General features: G+C 38.2%; 3 protein-coding genes across 8 annotated transcripts in view; 1 reads left to right on the top strand and 2 right to left on the bottom strand.

The window, feature by feature from the left end:
• LOC118281779 (uncharacterized) overlaps nt 1-3,307 on the top strand; it is a 40,333-nt gene extending 37,026 nt beyond the window's left edge. For all 5 annotated transcript variants that reach the window (XM_050704859.1, XM_050704861.1, XM_050704860.1 and 2 more), the window contains one exon: nt 40-3,307. In XM_050704859.1, coding sequence (XP_050560816.1) covers nt 40-869 — 830 coding nt within the window. In that variant the 3' untranslated portion in view covers nt 870-3,307. The remainder of the gene's footprint in view (nt 1-39) is intronic.
• LOC118281766 (WD repeat-containing protein 13) lies at nt 3,304-9,321 on the bottom strand. Its single transcript, XM_035602481.2, has 11 exons — nt 9,087-9,321; nt 8,732-8,787; nt 8,489-8,608; nt 7,939-8,049; nt 7,326-7,479; nt 6,349-6,515; nt 6,021-6,081; nt 5,076-5,158; nt 4,334-4,497; nt 3,720-3,919; nt 3,304-3,489 (listed from the first exon to the last, which is right to left on the bottom strand). Exons 1-11 carry the CDS (start codon nt 9,166-9,168, stop codon nt 3,389-3,391), a joined length of 1,299 nt encoding a protein of 432 aa, XP_035458374.1. The 5' UTR covers nt 9,169-9,321; the 3' UTR covers nt 3,304-3,388.
• A 754-nt stretch (nt 9,322-10,075) lies between these two features.
• LOC118281770 (WASH complex subunit 1) overlaps nt 10,076-16,457 on the bottom strand; it is a 42,362-nt gene continuing 35,980 nt past the window's right edge. For both annotated transcript variants that reach the window (XM_035602489.2, XM_035602488.2), the window contains exon 6: nt 10,076-16,080. In XM_035602489.2, coding sequence (XP_035458382.2) covers nt 15,895-16,080 — 186 coding nt within the window. In that variant the 3' untranslated portion in view covers nt 10,076-15,894. The remainder of the gene's footprint in view (nt 16,081-16,457) is intronic.

Genomic DNA, 16,457 nt, shown 5'->3' with positions numbered 1-16,457 from the left:
TGTACTTGTTTCATATTATCATGAACACGTTACCCACAGATTACGACGAAGACTTCTTCATCTCGTCGTCAGCGCGGCCCTTCGAGAGCCTGGGCATCATGTCCACCACCAGTCAGTTCTTCCCCGGCAAGCACGTAAAGCCCTCCCTACTCGAGCGAGATCTCTCCGATGACCTCACGGAGGACTTCCCGCCCCCTCCCTCCCCGCTACCCACCACTACCCTCATGCAGACCCGCACCCCCTCACTGGACTTCACTACACCAGACTCAGGAGTGGAAGACATCACGCCTGGCTCCACCACGGACGATGACTTCAAGAAGAAACTGCCCGAGACGGAGCTCACGTGGAGGCCCGTGGACAGCGCCAGCTCTAGCGAGTCCGTGAGCCCGAGCTCCCCGGGGGGCGAGGCCCTCGGCGGCCTGCGACACACGCGCGACAAGCTCAAGCTGGACCTGCCGCCCAGCCCGCACATACCGTCCCCGCGCCACAACCGGGTCTTCAACTTCGTGCTGGACAAGCCCAAGCGGCGCGAGGACCGGCCCGCCGACCTCGGCACCACGCCGCTCGTCATGACGGACGACACGCCCATCGTCACCACCTCGCTGCCGCTGCAGAAGGACTGCGAGGACCTGCCCGTGCCCGAGCCCACCTTCTCCACGTTCGGCAAGAGTCCGCCCAAGGTCGAGCCTGAACAGAAACTGATTCTGACGGACGAGGTCGAGGAGAGCACCGAGGTGAAGGTGGAGAGTCCCAAGGTAGTGGAGGCGGTGAAGGGCGAGGGCACCGTGCTGGACAGCGGGGACGAGGACTCCGGCATCGAGAGCAGCTCCAAGGCCACGCTCGAGCGGAACAAGACCAACGTCTCGTAATTACAAGTAATTAGTACTAGTATTGTATAAATAGGAACATAGATCTGAAGTAACTGCGACTTTGTTGGCCAATAAAGTTTGAAGTTACGTTACGAAGAGAAACACGCGTTAGTTTGGAATACAACATTATTTAGTCTCCGTTAGAACTCTTACAACTATGTATACTTTCTTTCAGTACTAAGTATTGCAAACTAACGATTGGATTCTCGTGGTTACGACAGCCGCATTACTCGTCTGAACTACAGAAATAGTCGACGAAATATTGCCATTATGAAATAAAATAGTATTACAAACAGCAAGAAGTATTATGTGCTGGATATAAAGTTGATATACATATCGGAATTACGGGCATCGATTCATAGCCACATCATATCCGTGTAGCCGGGAAATGTAACGTGTTCATATTATTGCCATCCGCTTTTTGATACTTTATACTCTTTCAATCTTGCCAATGGTACAGCAAAAATCTTTTCTAAACATTTCGCTTGGTCGTCTAATCTAAGAAGAAATAAATTCATCAAAATTGACATCTAGGTACATACAACTAAACTATTACGAATGTAAGTTTGCAACACAGTTACATTTCCCAGTCGGAGGCACTCAGTATTCAGCGCAGCAAGTGCTGCTCAGTTCAATGCAAGGATCACACACACGAAGGTACAAATCGCCATGAATTATATCTATAGGTGTATCGCTTTCATTATAGCGTAAGTTAAGGCTTTGATACTTTTACACAACACAGCCTAATTTTATGAGATCAGTCGCGTCCCTCGAGTTTTTGACACGTTTTTATTAATTGATGTTATGTCGCGTGCGAGCTGATTCTGTTTGATGCACGTAACCACGTAACTAATGCCAGTAAACAATCTTACATTTACTGCTCTAATTATACTTTAATGTGCTCGGATGTCCACGCGCGCGGCTCCGACGCATACATAACTCTCTATGAATAACATCCAAGTAATTAGTAAACTGTCAATCATTTTATATTTGTAATGAAGTGTAGGAGGCCTGCCATACAGTTGACGTACAATGAAGGCAGCCGATCGTACTCGTTAGAAATGTTCATACGTAACGTTTTTTACTCTTATTTCGTATGTCGTAGTGTTAGGATACGCTCGCGCTGCGCCCGCGGCACTCGCCCACGGAAATTATATGTTTTATGTATAGTATTGTATGATTCCCACCAAAATTACGTTTTTATTATTTTGATACGTGAACAAAGTTGTGGCGTAGTGTGACGTCCCGCTAGTGGAGCGAGTGCGCGCGCGCAGCCCTCGATGTCTAAATTACTTGTTGTTTGTGACGACCTATAATATTATTGTATTACTTTACGCACAAGTGAGTAAGCATCTTCCATCTTTTAAACCTCAACAAATGTCTAAATTGAAGCGTTTCGGTCTAGGATTGAGGTTAAAAAGCCAATTGTTAGTTAAGTAAAAGTTTATATTAGATAAGTGTAGTGTTAGATGTATCAAGTTGTGGCGCTAGATCGACATTGCGACTGTGCCACTGTACGAGTATAACGTCGTCACTATAGTATGCAATACGTCCAAGTGTGAACCTAATGTGCAATTCTTCTCATTTCCATATCATCGCGTTTTAGTTGTTTAGTTACTGCTGTAAATATAATTTAATGTTATTATGTATTGAGAAAGTAATCTTTTTGAATATGAAAATTTATTGATTGTATTAATTGTACTACACGTTTATTGTTCTGAACATTATTTTTTACAGTTTTAGAATGTTTTCGTTAATGTACAGATGTAAATAAGTGATAGATGTTCATTTTGTTACGATGCGTAGGGAGCGTCCCGAGTGGCGGGCTGTTGATTGTGAGCCGAACGAGACAACTTTACGTTACTGGGGAACATGCTTGTTTCTGTGTACATAAGCCCATTTATTCGAAGAACAAATCCGTTCAAACATTCATATGAATTGGTCAAGAAAGCCATTCACACACACATTTAGGATCTGGAATCTCATTATATCGATCCTTTTCTTCACGCATGCATTGTATTGTTTTATACACCCATTCTCCAAATAGCCTCAGTTCCAGTTTCACAGTTCACCTACATAAAAAGGAACGGTTGTCTACATCAACAGTTGTTTCATAACTCTCTTGCCTATACTGGGGATCAACTTCCACCTTAGAGTGATAGATTCCGATTTTCAATAACGTAGAGTCTGTTCGTAGTGAATCTTACTCAGCAGATAGTACCCAAGCTTATAATATAAAAACTAAGGAATTTATTTGAATGAATTGTCCAGTTTAATTATGTATTTATTGAACGTAAGTTGTTATTGATTTGTATGAGTTGTCGGCAGTATTTAGTGAATGTGAACGCATTGGAAGTCTTTTCATATTGTGACTTTGTCGAGTCTTTTAAAAGTATTTCTATGAAAAAAATAATAATTAAATAAAACTTGTGACTCAATTATAAGACTTTTATTTGTACAGGAATGTTTAATAATACACTTGTATAGTTATATATCAGATCTGTTGAGTGTCAATGAGGTCAACTCCTCCTCCATATGATGACGAGCCCCGTGACATCGCTCGTCGCTAGCAAGCTCTCGTCGTAACTGAAGCTGACTCCAATTACTGGGGATGCGTGGCCTGAGGACAAAAGGAAATTGCAAATCTTACATAAATAAGTCACATACCATATCAAGTTCTTCACCAAACGCCGCAACTTTCTTTTAAGAGAAGTCCCACCTCTTACCGGCTGGATCTACCTTTCTAGTCTAGTAAGTCGGATATAAGGAATTGCAGACAGTCTGACTTCTTTCAGAATTTCTCTAAATTGCTTGCTTAAAATAAGTCTAGGAAACCTTGCAAGTCGTTACCTTGTAGTTTATTAACAACTGGATGCTCAGCATGTCCCTCGATGTCGAGGAAGTAGACGCAGGAGTCCTCGCTGCCGCTGACGACGCAGACGCCGCGCCGGAACGACATGATCGGGCAGAACGTCGACTTCACGCTGTGCTGCGTGTGGAGCACCTCGAAACGTTTCTTCAGCTGCAGGTTGCCTTCGCGGTCTATTATCCTGTGGGTAAAGTGATAAGTAGGTATTAGTAAAATATCCGGGGCTGCGAACAACGTAACAGATTAGTGGGCCTCCGGCTCAAAGCAGGAGAAGGAACGGGGTAGTTTTTAGTCAGTAGGAGTCTGACACCTTTACGCCTCACCCAAGGCGAGAGAAGTAATTGAATGATTTTTCCCCCTCAAATAAAAGGTATTAGTAAAATACGAAAGAAAGACATATATTTGCTTGTTCAGGGGGTTTCTTGAACCTTAGGCCTACTAGGCACGGACTGTATTAAAACAGTCAGGATTGGCTGCTTCAAGCTGCGACTGATAGTGAACTACAGACTTTTAAGTACATACACAGACTGCTCGAGCAGTTGCAACTGCTTCGAGCGGTTGCCATTTTATCATGTCAAGCAAGATGATGTGTTACCTGAAGAGATATAGCGAGTTATCGGCAGCGCTGACGAGCAGGGCGGGGTGGCGCGCCAGCCAGGGGCTCCAGCTGAGGCAGGTGACGGCGCCGCCCACTATGCAGCGCCGCAGCTTGCTCAGCCCGCCGCCCGCGCTGTCCATGCGGTAGCTCACTATCACACCCTGGCCATGCCACGGGAAAAAATGCATTGCAAAGTTAATACATTAGGTTTTCCTCTATTTCAGATTTACATAGGCAGGTAAATATAACGTCTGATCCTATACCTTTGTATGAGCAGATGCATGGATGTAATGGGAGCTAAAGACATACAAATTGTTGTAAATAGCAATCTGTGGCTACTACTTACACCCATAGGTCACAAAGATAGGAATTTATGTAGGCACCTACATAAATTCTACATAACCTATGCACCAACATAAATAGGAATTTATGCAGATGCAAACAAGTATAATAACTGCACATTAGCAACAAAACATTATTTATTATCATTAAGTTTTGTTTACTTCTTTCCAAAACAAATTGTTGGAACATTTACGTAAACTAGGTATTAGTTGACGGACAATAATAACACAATATTTATTACAAGTTCCAAAAACTGGTGTACGTTAGCAGTAAACATGACATTCCGATAATATTTTGAACAAACAATTTTCTGTAAACTGCTGTTCTGGGTAGAGTATGCAATATTACGACTTCTTCGTATAAATATGCTAAAATTAGAGTTTATAGGAAAACGTACTTTGTCGTTGGCGGCCCAGAACATTCGGCCACTGGACTCGCAAGCTATGGAGAGCACTCGCCCGCCTAGGATACTGCTGCCACCTGCACAAGTAATACGTACAATATTATTAAGTTAATTGAGATCCTGTATCTGCAAATTAAACAATTTAAACATAATCATCGCTCAATTTATTCAGGCAGTATCTATGTACGTGTAATTGTGTATGTGGTTTAGAACCTATGCCTTCTTGGTAAGTCAACAAAATCACTGCGTAAACATATACCTACCTAGTTTGATTCCTATAACTACTTACATCATACACCGCAATATTATGCACAAATTACAACAATTTCGTATAATTTCCCTGTTTATTTATAATATACCGTCATACTATTTACTCATTATGTTATCAATTTACATAATAAATAGCCACACATGTCATTTATGGTTTTAAATACCTGCAGTTTACATGGTGTACATAATAACCAGCCACAGCTTTAGTTTAGGTAGAATTTTGAAAACAAATCTTTGGAGTATAGGAAAATTAGCACCTACTTAATATTTTTTGGTATTGTTTACTCATTCGAAACTCTATAAATGTATCTGTGTAGTAGGTAAAGTTAACTTTATTACTATTTATTTCTATGTCAGGGAAATAAGACAAACAGACATATTTTCTTAAAGTACCAATTTATTTAATACCAGTAATTTCATTAATAGATTTTAAACCTTTGTAATAAGGGTGATAATTGATAAATAATAATTTCGTTATCATTTTCTAGTCTAGACATATAACTAAGGAAGAATTTCTGAAGGTAATAACTCTGAAAGCTATTCAGTTGTTTCAAATCTATCTCTATGTATATCAAACAGCCAAATGTTTGCAATATTTCAGCCATGCAGTGTTATAGAATAACAAATATTAATACACTTGCACGTGAAAGTATTCACAAAATAACTCACCTCTAGGATATATTCCAGTGGATATATTCAACACTTCCACCATTCCTCTTGCATTGCCAGCCTAGAAGCTTTAGTCAAGGAAGTTACATCAAACTGTCCAATGTGAAAAACTTCGTTCATATTTTAATTATTTCCAATCCTCACTAAACTAACTCCCAAAAGGTCGGCAACGCACATCTAACGCCTCTAGTGTTCGAGGTGTCCATGGGGCGGCGCCGATTGCTTACCATAAGATAACCTGTCTGCTCGTTTAAAGGTATTTAATGCCTTTTTATGCTTATTCCATAAAAAACCAATTATTCACCATTTCTAATTGTGTAAAGGATACAATAACCATGTTGTTGTTGGCTGGTTGGAACACGCAGCACAGTAGCGGGGCGCCGAGCTGGTCGGGCACGGCGCGCAGCCGCCTGCGGGCCGACACCTCCCACAGACTGAGGGCTCCGTCCAGCGCACATGTCACCAGCAACTCGTTGGACGCTGACCAGTCGCAACCTTCATATTTAGAAATATATTTTTTTTATGTCTGCTTATTTTTTTGTGACTTGTACTAAAATTTTAGTAAACTGATGAATAAGCTTATAATAAAATCGTGAAGTAACGTTTCTAATTAGTCAAATGTAATACTTTTCCGAAACGTAATTTGTTTATTTTATATATTTTTGACCGAAAATAGTACCTACAGTGAAATAAAATTAATAGTTCTCAGAAATTAAGTTGGTCTAGTTTAGATTGTAAGTATTATTTTTTCGCGGTAAAACTGTTGTGAGACAAAATATTTATCTATGAATTCCCACAGAATATTTAGTTACTATTTAATTTTTTTAAATACAAAAGGATATTGATAACAAACTGCCGTACACATTTCTAGCTAGTCATCGGAAAGTATTATCAATTTCCTAGAAGCACAGGATGGCTCAGAAATGATTCATGCTGCAATAGATACTTATTCAATTTATAAAAAATATTGTGTAACAGGGAATGTTGCTACCTTCCTTTGTACTACTTCCTTTTGTTATTTGGTGATAATTTTAATAGAAAAAATAACTAAACTAACAATGTGGATCAACTAGGTGGTTATTAGAAATTGTGGCCATTTTGCGAAGCAATTAGCGATTTACCTATATATTCTGTATTATCTTTGTTGTCATGCGTCATAATCAATTATAGTTTCACTAAACACGAAGTTAATCAATATAAGATGTAAGATAAGATTTTATCATTTTTTTTTATTATTTTAGGTACCTAGTAGTCGTTGTAACAGTTTAAAATCTCCCTCCATGGAGGTAAAGATCTCAAACCTACCAGTGACAGGTTTGGTATGTCCATCCAGTATGAAGGACACTCGCGGCGGCGAAGCAGTGACGTCACAGATGGACACGGTCCCGTCGTCCGACCCGCAGCATAACTTGGAGCGGTCGTTGTTCGCAAACTTTACCACGCTCACTTGTTCTGTGTGCTGGGGAATTGGTGTTTAGTAAAATTATAGTTATAACTAAATAAAAACTAAAAATATTTGTAATGATGTAAAGTTTTTAATACATAATTGGTAAAATACAAAATCTATTTTAGTTCAGTTGCGTAAATAACGCAGTACATGTTACTTCCCACAAATTAGTATACCGAAGTTAATAGGTCCACAGGCCCGCATCGTACGCATCGCATGCAACAGATTTTAGTTTGTCTTGTATAGAAACTCATACAACTGTGTCCACTGATCCGTATCGTACGTACTGCAGCATCAGCAGTGCCTAGATGCGATGCGTGCTGAGGACGTCATACGGAATGCGTACGCTGCGGGCCTGTGGACGCTTAGTTAACCGAGACTCCTAGCTCGATAGTTGCACCGTTGTGGTAGTGATGACAAATACAATTACACTCAACTTACAAGGCCGTATAAAATAAAATGACGCATTACCTGATCAAATATATGATGTACTCCAGAGAAAGCATAGTTCTCCGATATCGTCATGTCATTCTTCCGCTTGGAATTGGAGTTGGATGGACTCTCTTCCACCAGGATACTTGCCTGGAACATCGAGTCTATGTGTTCATTGAAATCTATCTATTCTATCATCTCTATTCATCTATTCTTGTATACACAAGTATAGTAACTATACTTTGGAGCAAGCAAATTATAGTAGGTATCGAGAAACAGAATCATGTAAATTCTGTCTTTTCAAAGTCTTATTTGTGATTTAATTAAATTTTTATATTATTCTAATGTTTAACTTATAATGCACTTAACTATACAAAAGTTCGAACAAGAAACTTTGTCATTAAAAGTCCCCTTGAATATTTCTTTTAGTAAAAGTGGTATTGGTGGGGATTTTAGATTAGTTGTAGTTAACATCAATGCAAATTTTCAGCTCTATGCGAATTATGTCTAGGTTGCGACTTAATTTCGTCTATTTTGACCGAATTAAGTTTGTAGTCAGTCTGAATAATGCTATGGCAGGATTGGTTACCTTGCTGCTAGACCGTGGACGAGAAGAGGATGAGCTGATTGAGATGTTATCCTGTACTCCATACCGCCGCTGCAGCAGCTGACTCCTTACGTTTATATACTTCTTTATAGTTTCTATATCCTACAATATAAATTAAAATAATATGTACTTTCAATAATACTAATTGGAAAAATAATAAGAAAAATATGTTTAGTGGTATAAAAATGTTTTATAGTAAGTTGTAGTTTGGTTCTTGTTGTTTACCTTAAACTTAGCATTTTCTCTCAACAGTTGACTTCGTCGACGAATGTACAGGGTTTCTAAAATATTAAAAACAAAAATCTTTATTCCTTTGTTTTCTAAATGTAGGTAGTTAATTGTTGGTGTATATTAAGTGTTCTTGCATAATATGATTGCGTGTTAAGAACTAGGGTTTCGTATAAACCAATTACTTCGCGTATGGTTAGTCACTGACTTAAGTTTAAGAGTGTCTAAGATTCTAAAACCATTTAAAATCTTTATTATTGATTCTGTAGCCAAATTATAGTATCTGTACCTTAATTTTCAATGATACAAATAAATATTTGACTGAAATATTCTAACAAGAAGCGATACTTACTGAAATTAGGATTGTTAGGTGCTCTGTACGCATTGAACCGTGCATCTAGCGCGAATATTTGTTGTTGGAACGCAGCAGCCATTATTAAAATCTAATTTATCCACACATCATTCACTATACACCTACTATATCTTAAATTAATTACTTGTTTACTTTATTTATATTATTTTTCCTAAATAATTCACCAGAAACAATAACATTCTCGCGAATATTTTTGGCATTTGTCAACATCACCATTTGACATTAGTCTGACAGCTAACAGCTGTGCGATGTGCATTTACAGAGCCCGTTACGTGATTGTGTAAATAAAGTTATATCAAAAATGGTTGATATTTTTTTCAATAATAAAAATATGCAGAGTACAAAGAGAAGATGAAACACCTTATAATATGTAATATTAATGTTGGTCTTGATTCTATTCAATAGTCTGCATGTATTATAACTATCTTCAACGTGTATGTTATGTTTGAATTCATTAATGACTCACGATAGTGAATCTTGAGTGAATTGTATTTCAAAACATACACCTAACACCCACATACTAGAAATAATAAAGAAAAAAGTAATCCCATCTAATCTTGACCTTAGTCAATTACATCGGGTCGTTAAAACAACCGGACCCAAAAGGCAATTTGTCACACCCACAGAGGCACCGGCACGCGAGCCCGTCGCGTCCTCCACGCGCGGTCGCGGCCGGCTGAGGCCAGCGGTTTCCTAGAATCCTTATTTCCGATCCGAAATACTCGGCGCGGTGATACCAGGAAATCTTGACGGTGTTATTCTGGGGCAATGCCGTGTAAAACCCGAAACACGTAGCTTTCTAGCGAGGTGGCTCTGCCGCCGTTATAAATAATCAGAATGCGTAAAAAGGAGTCGGTGACCCTCAATTATACACTCATCATTTCTCGTACTCAGAAACACTTTTCTTCTTTTTTTCAGATGTGCCACGTTCAGGGAGCTTAAATAGGGGATTAAATAAAACGTCTGCGTAGTTTTAGATATTTAAAATTTCATTATACATATAATTAATGAATGAATATACCATACATCGTAACATGTAAAATCCATCATACAACAAACGTACGTATAAATGACAACGTGATACAATCCAGTGAACAGTTACATATACCGACTTTATATTTACACGATACAGCTATGAGACGGATTAGTGCTTTACATGGATTCGATTCAGGACAAACGACATACTTCTATAGTAACAAACACTTCTACTGTAAATATTCGCTGTAAATAAATTAATGACTTAAACATCGTTATTATTAAAACAAATTACACTAATCCATCTTAAAAATATGTAGTTGACTATTGATTGTTGTACCTAAATAGTTTAAAAAAAATATTTGCATTGACTTAAAAAAATGCATGGAGTGTAAAAAAGTCACTATAAACTATAACACGTGAACATTTAAATCAGTCAGTCAAAACTTAAACAAAATTATGAAGGCAAGTATCACTAGGGACGGCGCTGACCATTGACACGTGATGTACGCACGTCTGGAGTAAACAACACAACACATCTGACAAGTTTTTGCAGCTGCATCAACCAATTCCAAGATTTATGTGATAGACTTAAGAATTGTAAAAGAAAAGCATGATTTTGCCAAACCAACCGTTAAGTTGAAAGCATTAGAGATTAAAATTGGCTGATGCAGCTACCTGAAGGGGTTGCAAAATGTGTTGTGTTTTTTATTTAAGCCTCTCTAATTTGTTTAGGGGTCTACAGATTAACAGAGTACAACAATACGTCTCAGTGGACAACGCCGTCAAATTAATCGTACATCATATTTTACACTAAGTTTTTATACAATTAGAAACATCTACATTAAATTCTATATATATACCTATATACATAATTTCGTTAAATTCATTATAATATCAACATAGTTTTTAATTTATTTCGCCGATAAGCTACAAAAGTTAGTCGGAATCCATTCAAACTTAATAACTACTCAGATTTATTTAACGCTTGCTTACAAGTTAGCGGGCCTATGCACTTATCCTTACCCAACCATTAAACATTTGATTTTTAAAATGATTTAATTTCAAAATATTATTTATCTGTGATTTCAGTCTTATACTAGAGTCGGGTCGATGTCTATGTCGATAGTTTATTACAATTAATAAACAAGTATTATGTTTTTCAATTAGTAAAATTCATTAGAAGTAATTGTCTAGTTAGAGGAATTGCAATTTAATTATGTGGTGCATTGAGTAAATGATGTCATTTATCTAAATGCATGTTTGTGTTTACAGTACATCACGGAGAATGGCGGCATTAGAGGTGAAACTAATGACATTAGACATCGACCGCGAGTGTACCCATTCAATTAGCACACGTCACACAGACGCGTCTGCAGCCGTGCCCTACTACTGTTACCACCTAATTATAAAATTTAAGTAATAAAATGTCGCGTTATTTTACAAAACCTGTTGTTACAGTGCAGGAGCCCTTAGCTTGCATGCTTTGCGATATTACACCTACGTATAATATTGGCGGATAAAACTTAACTTTTAATATAATAAAATAAGCTAAAACAATGGCATTACGTAAAGCACCCACACACGGACAGCTGCGTTTTATATTTTTTTTACATAATCTCTGACGTAACTGTGCAATTCTGCCTAAATTATCAAACTTCCCGATTGAAAGAGGATCGATACGAAGTGAATTTCATTATAAACTGGACTCGGTTCTTTACCAAGTAAAACATAATCTAGTTTACATTTTAGCCAGCAGCAGCGCTGCGGTTTCTCTACTACACACTAAAACAACAAGCGCTGTGTGCACTTTGAAAAGCTCGTAAAGTTTCGTTTCATTTCGTATCGACTCTACTTCAAAGTTCGAAAAGCAATATCCGGGTTTACACTTACATACCTAATTTAAAACTATAGGAAATCGCACAGAACGATCGCTTGAGGTCTGACGTGTAACAGGCAAGACCCGGCTTTTAAGCTCTTACGGAATATTACGACAACGTAGACTCGACGACATACAGTGAGGCGAAACTCAAGCAGAGGACAAACACAACGCCATCTTTACGACCAAAACATCGACAACTTTATCAATTACAAGATAAGAAGAACCACTGCTATCGAGAGCAACCAACTCTTATCCAGCCCTCACATCACCCAGCCACGAAACTACAATAGTTTTAAAAACTATTTAATTTGATTTTTCATAAAGCACCAAGGATCAACGTCGATGTTTTTTTTTATTGTGATTTTACTAGCACATCGTACAACAGTAACACTTAAACAAATATTACATTAATTATTTTCATATACCAACAGCGCAAGCGGCAGTTATGTTCAACGGAACTCGCAACCCATCACTACAACACTACGACATTATTGTACATCGTATTGCTTCAACAATAAGATTCAAAATCTAACGTACATAACGTATCTATGTATTATTCGAAGCACGCCTTCCACTTTAAATAACACAGGGATTATTCCATAAAGGTATTAAGGTCGCTAATACCCATTACCCGTTTAAGGACAATCATCTTTTAAGTTAATATGAATATTTTACTTTTGAATACCGCCAAGTGGTCCCGGAAAATAACAATTTTAATTTACTTATAACGGCACCGATAAACATTACTTAATTGATTGTTTTGAAAACTTAACAACTGTAACTATTCGTTTAGAACGTTTGCTTTATCTGATAGAAAATGTCGTACAAACATTCAACTTACATTACTGAAACAAGCGTCAATACGACTATACAGCGATAGAATACATTTCTTATAACGTGATTATATCAACATTAACAGCTTAATATTGGTTGTATGAAACAAAGTGGGTAATTGCGATCGTCCCCTTAATCCGTAGTCGCAAGAAATTGGAGTTAACGGCTACTTCATATGAATAACTGTTTGTAGCACACGTGGCCGGCGCATACTGATGGCCAAAACAAAATGAAGCGACACACCATGCCGCCATTTTACCTAATTCTCCAATAATACACCCACGTCACGTGCGGAGATGCAGCACAGGTGTGTAAAGCACGCGAATAGGCCGCTGCCTAAATTACCTTACGTGCTGTGCTTCTAATCAGATGGTTTCACGTTCTTATTATTCTCGTATACGTATAATAGCTCACCAGATTTTCGCAATAATCAAGAAATGTTAAAAGAAACATTTGGATAGCAAATAATATTAAATTCTTAGAAACGAATGGTTAATTAAAACCATAAAACGTTCCCGAGAATACCACAAGAATATTGTGTAGGTTTGTTCTAATCATTTGATGTCAACCATGCCCTACCTACGTACATATTTATTTACGCAAAGACGTTCCCCAAATTACAAAGTGACTTCCAAGTATACAAAGTGCTAAAACATCAATTATTTCCATTAGATTTATCACAACATTTAATATAGGTCTAACGATAAACTTGAAACGGTGTATAAAATCTGAACTACGTATTAATTTCATAATGTTAATGTGAAGAAATGCAATGTATTGTGTACTGCACCGGACAGTACCGCGGCGCGCGCGGACATTGGCAATGGATGCTGTGGATATGCGTAATATCACTCATTGCCAATAAACACGGAGCGGGCGCCGCGTGTGAAGTATCGCCGACTACGTCAACACCATTCTCCGACGAGTTCCCCGCTACAATAACCAGTCTTGCTTGACCTTACAATAACTTCTCGCTATGCACTCACACTCTAGTTTGGACATCGAAACTGACTTCATTACTCCATTCCTAATGTCGTAAATATTTAGCACCTGTCGCGGTAGGCACAATCATCACAAGCTCCTCTACAACCTAGATTCCGTCCTCCGCGATAATTTTAGTCCACATTTAGCAGTACTCGGAATGACGCTCGCACATGAATAATTTATTACTTCATACAATATCACCACAGTTCAGATCTAGGGCGAATGTTTAGTTTTGTGTTAAGCTGTAGCTAACGTATCAACTAGTAGGGCGCTGTCGTAGCGCAGCTTTTTCTCAATTCTGGAAATGCTAATCAGCCGAACCAGTTGATAGTTTGCGGGGAACACTGTTAATGTAGCCGCGCACCTTCCTAGAAACGAAAGCGAGATAGTCACTAGTGAGAAATACGATTATCGTAATAACCTCCCGGAACGAGAGCCCTTTCCAATCTCTGTTTGTAAATAGAACTTGACTATTAAAATTTCACGGAATACTGCCGACCGCGGCCACAATTAGATTGGTCCTGTGAGGCTTTTTGCTTATCCAACAACAATACATGTTAATAATTGAAATTGATCAAATGTTACAAATACATAGAATAGAAAATATTTACATTATACTACAAAATATTTTTCATAAATAGTATTTACTTTGAAAATATGTAAATATTAGATTAAAGTGGCTTTCGATTACAATAGAATTAACATACAGTATACTAGGAATTTGAGAATGCAACAACAACGCTTGAAGGTGTGACGTAGAAGTCCGTGACGTAGTGTTGTACCGCTAGTGCTACTAATGGCGTATTTTACTTATGTTACATAATGAATCGATAATTAACAATGACTCATTTAGCTAGACTATTTATATATCCTTTTAATTCACCGTATCGTACTGACGTCACTTAGAAAGTTAGAACATCAATCAACTCAGCCTTTCGCTTTCAGTCCACGAGTGGACATAATTACGTACCTATATAATACACTATTCCCTTAGCTATGTAAACATGAGATTAGACAACGGAGCTAACACATCGACACTGAATGTTAATAGTGTACGAGCACTTACAGCTACACAACATCAACAATTACCCTAGAACAAGGAAAATGTTCCCAAAAACTTGAATATTATTCAAACAACACGGAGAAGTACGTCAACGTACCGGGAATCAAGGAAAATCTTAGGAAACAACTTCTAACACTTAAAGTAAACAGCTCGTGCACAAATGTAAACAATCGGATAGATTTCATTGCATAACCCGAACAATAACACCTTGATTAGACAGAAATTAGAGCGTTCTAAGTATTCGGATGCGGTCAATGTAAAGGTTAGCTCTAATCGATTCGGAATTGTATGTCCCACTGCTTCCGAGAAGGTATGAAGATTAGAGTAACATAAAAACCTAATACGGAATGGACATAAATATACCTATTATACGAGCAACAATCGATAACGAGTTTTCGGAGAACAAATTAATGTGTTTTTACTTAGAACATACAGATGGCAGTACCAAGAAAATTATCGTAAGAGATCCTCTAATTGGGGACCGGGGAAGAAATACCCGCATTTGGAAATAAGCGGTTATGACGAATTTTAAACAAACTGTTAACATCCAATATATAATGTACAAATTTACATTTCGCTTTAATTTTAACTATAGTAATATACTCTTTCATAACTTAAAACTTAATACATACGTATTTATTTTCTTGTATACATATAAAACTCGAGCTTGGCCCGTAGAGAATACGGTTTATTTTTGTCCGTCACTTCAAAGGGTGCAGTTGCGCTTACAGCTGTATTATTTCGGTAGCGACTTCATTTAAAGAGCGATATTCCCTTTGACATTACGTTCATTACTGTAGTATGAATAAATTGTGAGCAAAGTATGGAACTACTCAATTATGCTCTTGGTCTCTGTGAGCTTTTGTGCTCTGTGAGTCGGTACCAGGGTTCCATAACAGGCTGCTAAGTTCACAATGTAACATTGTTCATTTAGATCCGCGAAGAGTAAGAAAGAATCGCATTTACTTTCCCTGTGTTTACATAGTAAGTTTAAAACAAATATAACTAAGATAAGGTATTACATTAGTCCGTAGTGTTACTGTGGTGGGTCATTCCCAGTCGTCCTCGCTGGAGGACCGCGCAGGCGAGGACTGGTCAGGTTCAGGTATGTAGCTGGCCAGCGTGTGCAGGACGGAGCCTCCTGCCCTCTCAGCCCCGGAGATGCCTCGACGACGCATCGATAGCTTCGCGTGGAGATCCGCCATCAGATCGCCGCCGCTAGGTTTCGATCCGCCCTAGGAAGAAAGAAAGGCAGTTTAAAAACAAATTCTAGGAGACTAGTCTTCCATATATTTCTTTTTGTATTCAATGCAGTGTTACTGTGTTACACAAGTGTTCGATGAGAATCAATAGCTACAGGTACCTAGGTTGTATAGTTAGATAAAAGAATATAATTTTCATATAGCGATTTTTTTGCCTCTAAATCAATTTGCAGATTGGAGTGCTCCAAGCTCGCGCCGTATACGCCCGATCCAATTTTCATGGAAGATTCAATCTCAATGAGCCTTAAAAATTGAGGCTGCTAAAAGCTTTTATAGATAGGCGAGTCGACATGTTCATAGATACTGAAATATATGGCTGCGATAAATATTTGATCATCATTAATTGATAC

The sequence above is a fragment of the Spodoptera frugiperda genome, chromosome 26, assembly GCF_023101765.2.
Source record: "Spodoptera frugiperda isolate SF20-4 chromosome 26, AGI-APGP_CSIRO_Sfru_2.0, whole genome shotgun sequence".
NCBI classification, from domain to species: Eukaryota; Metazoa; Arthropoda; class Insecta; order Lepidoptera; family Noctuidae; genus Spodoptera; species Spodoptera frugiperda.
The sequence above is the reverse complement of the archived record's forward strand: the minus strand, read 5'-3'. Positions and strand labels throughout refer to the sequence as shown.